The sequence below is a fragment of the Colobus angolensis genome, unplaced genomic scaffold (assembly GCF_000951035.1).
Source record: "Colobus angolensis palliatus isolate OR3802 unplaced genomic scaffold, Cang.pa_1.0 Scaffold402, whole genome shotgun sequence".
In the NCBI taxonomy this organism is placed as follows: domain Eukaryota; kingdom Metazoa; phylum Chordata; class Mammalia; order Primates; family Cercopithecidae; genus Colobus; species Colobus angolensis.
The window spans coordinates 306,857-307,597 of NW_012117400.1; the positions used below are offsets into that span (position 1 = coordinate 306,857).

Sequence of the window (741 nt, forward strand, 5' to 3'; positions counted from 1 at the left end):
CAACTTAGGGGCAGGAGGGGAGTGAGGCCAGGAGGAATCGGGGGGCTTACCGCTCGGATGGCCAGCCACACTTGGAGGTAGCAGAGCACGATGATGCTGAGTGGGGTGATGCAGCAGGTGACCATGAGGACAATCATGTAAGACTGCACCCCGGGGTATGAGCTGCCACTGAACACATCTGGGCCGCATGAAGTCTTCAGGCCGTGGGGCCAGTACCTGGAGAGAAGGGCCAGTAGCCAGTCCTGATGCAGGGGGCAGTGACCCAGGACCCCCAGCTCAGGCATGGTGCTGACTTGGATGGGGTTTGTTTTTTTAAATTGAGGTGAAATTCACTTTGCATGAAATTTCCCAATTTGAAGTGATCAATTCTGTGACAGTCACCACCTGTGCTTCCAGAACATTTTCATCAACCCAGAACGAAACCGTTGGGTAGGATTTTGGTAAATCCTTGTCCATTTTTAGATGTCATGCCTTTCCTGTTTTTAAAATTCTGGTAAAATATACATAACATAAAATGTACCATTATAGGCCAGGCACAATGGCTCACGCCTATAATCCCAGCATATTGGGAGGCAGAGGTAGGAGGATTGCTTGAGCCCAGGAGTTCAAGACTAGCCTGGAACACGCAGTGAGATCTTGTCTCTACAAAAAATAAAAAAATTAGCCGGGTAAAGTGGTGCACCTGTAGTCCCAGCTCATCAGGAGGCTGAGGTGGGAGGATCACTTGAGCCCAGGAGGTCG

The 741-nt window shown here is 50.2% G+C and overlaps 1 protein-coding gene across 1 annotated transcript in view; it reads right to left on the reverse strand.

Annotated features, from left to right (window-relative positions):
• LOC105521649 (medium-wave-sensitive opsin 1-like) overlaps window positions 1-741 on the reverse strand; it is a 17,603-nt gene that overhangs the window by 3,896 nt on the left and 12,966 nt on the right. The window contains exon 5 of the mRNA XM_011955920.1: window positions 51-292. Coding sequence (XP_011811310.1) covers window positions 51-292 — 242 coding nt within the window. The remainder of the gene's footprint in view (window positions 1-50; window positions 293-741) is intronic.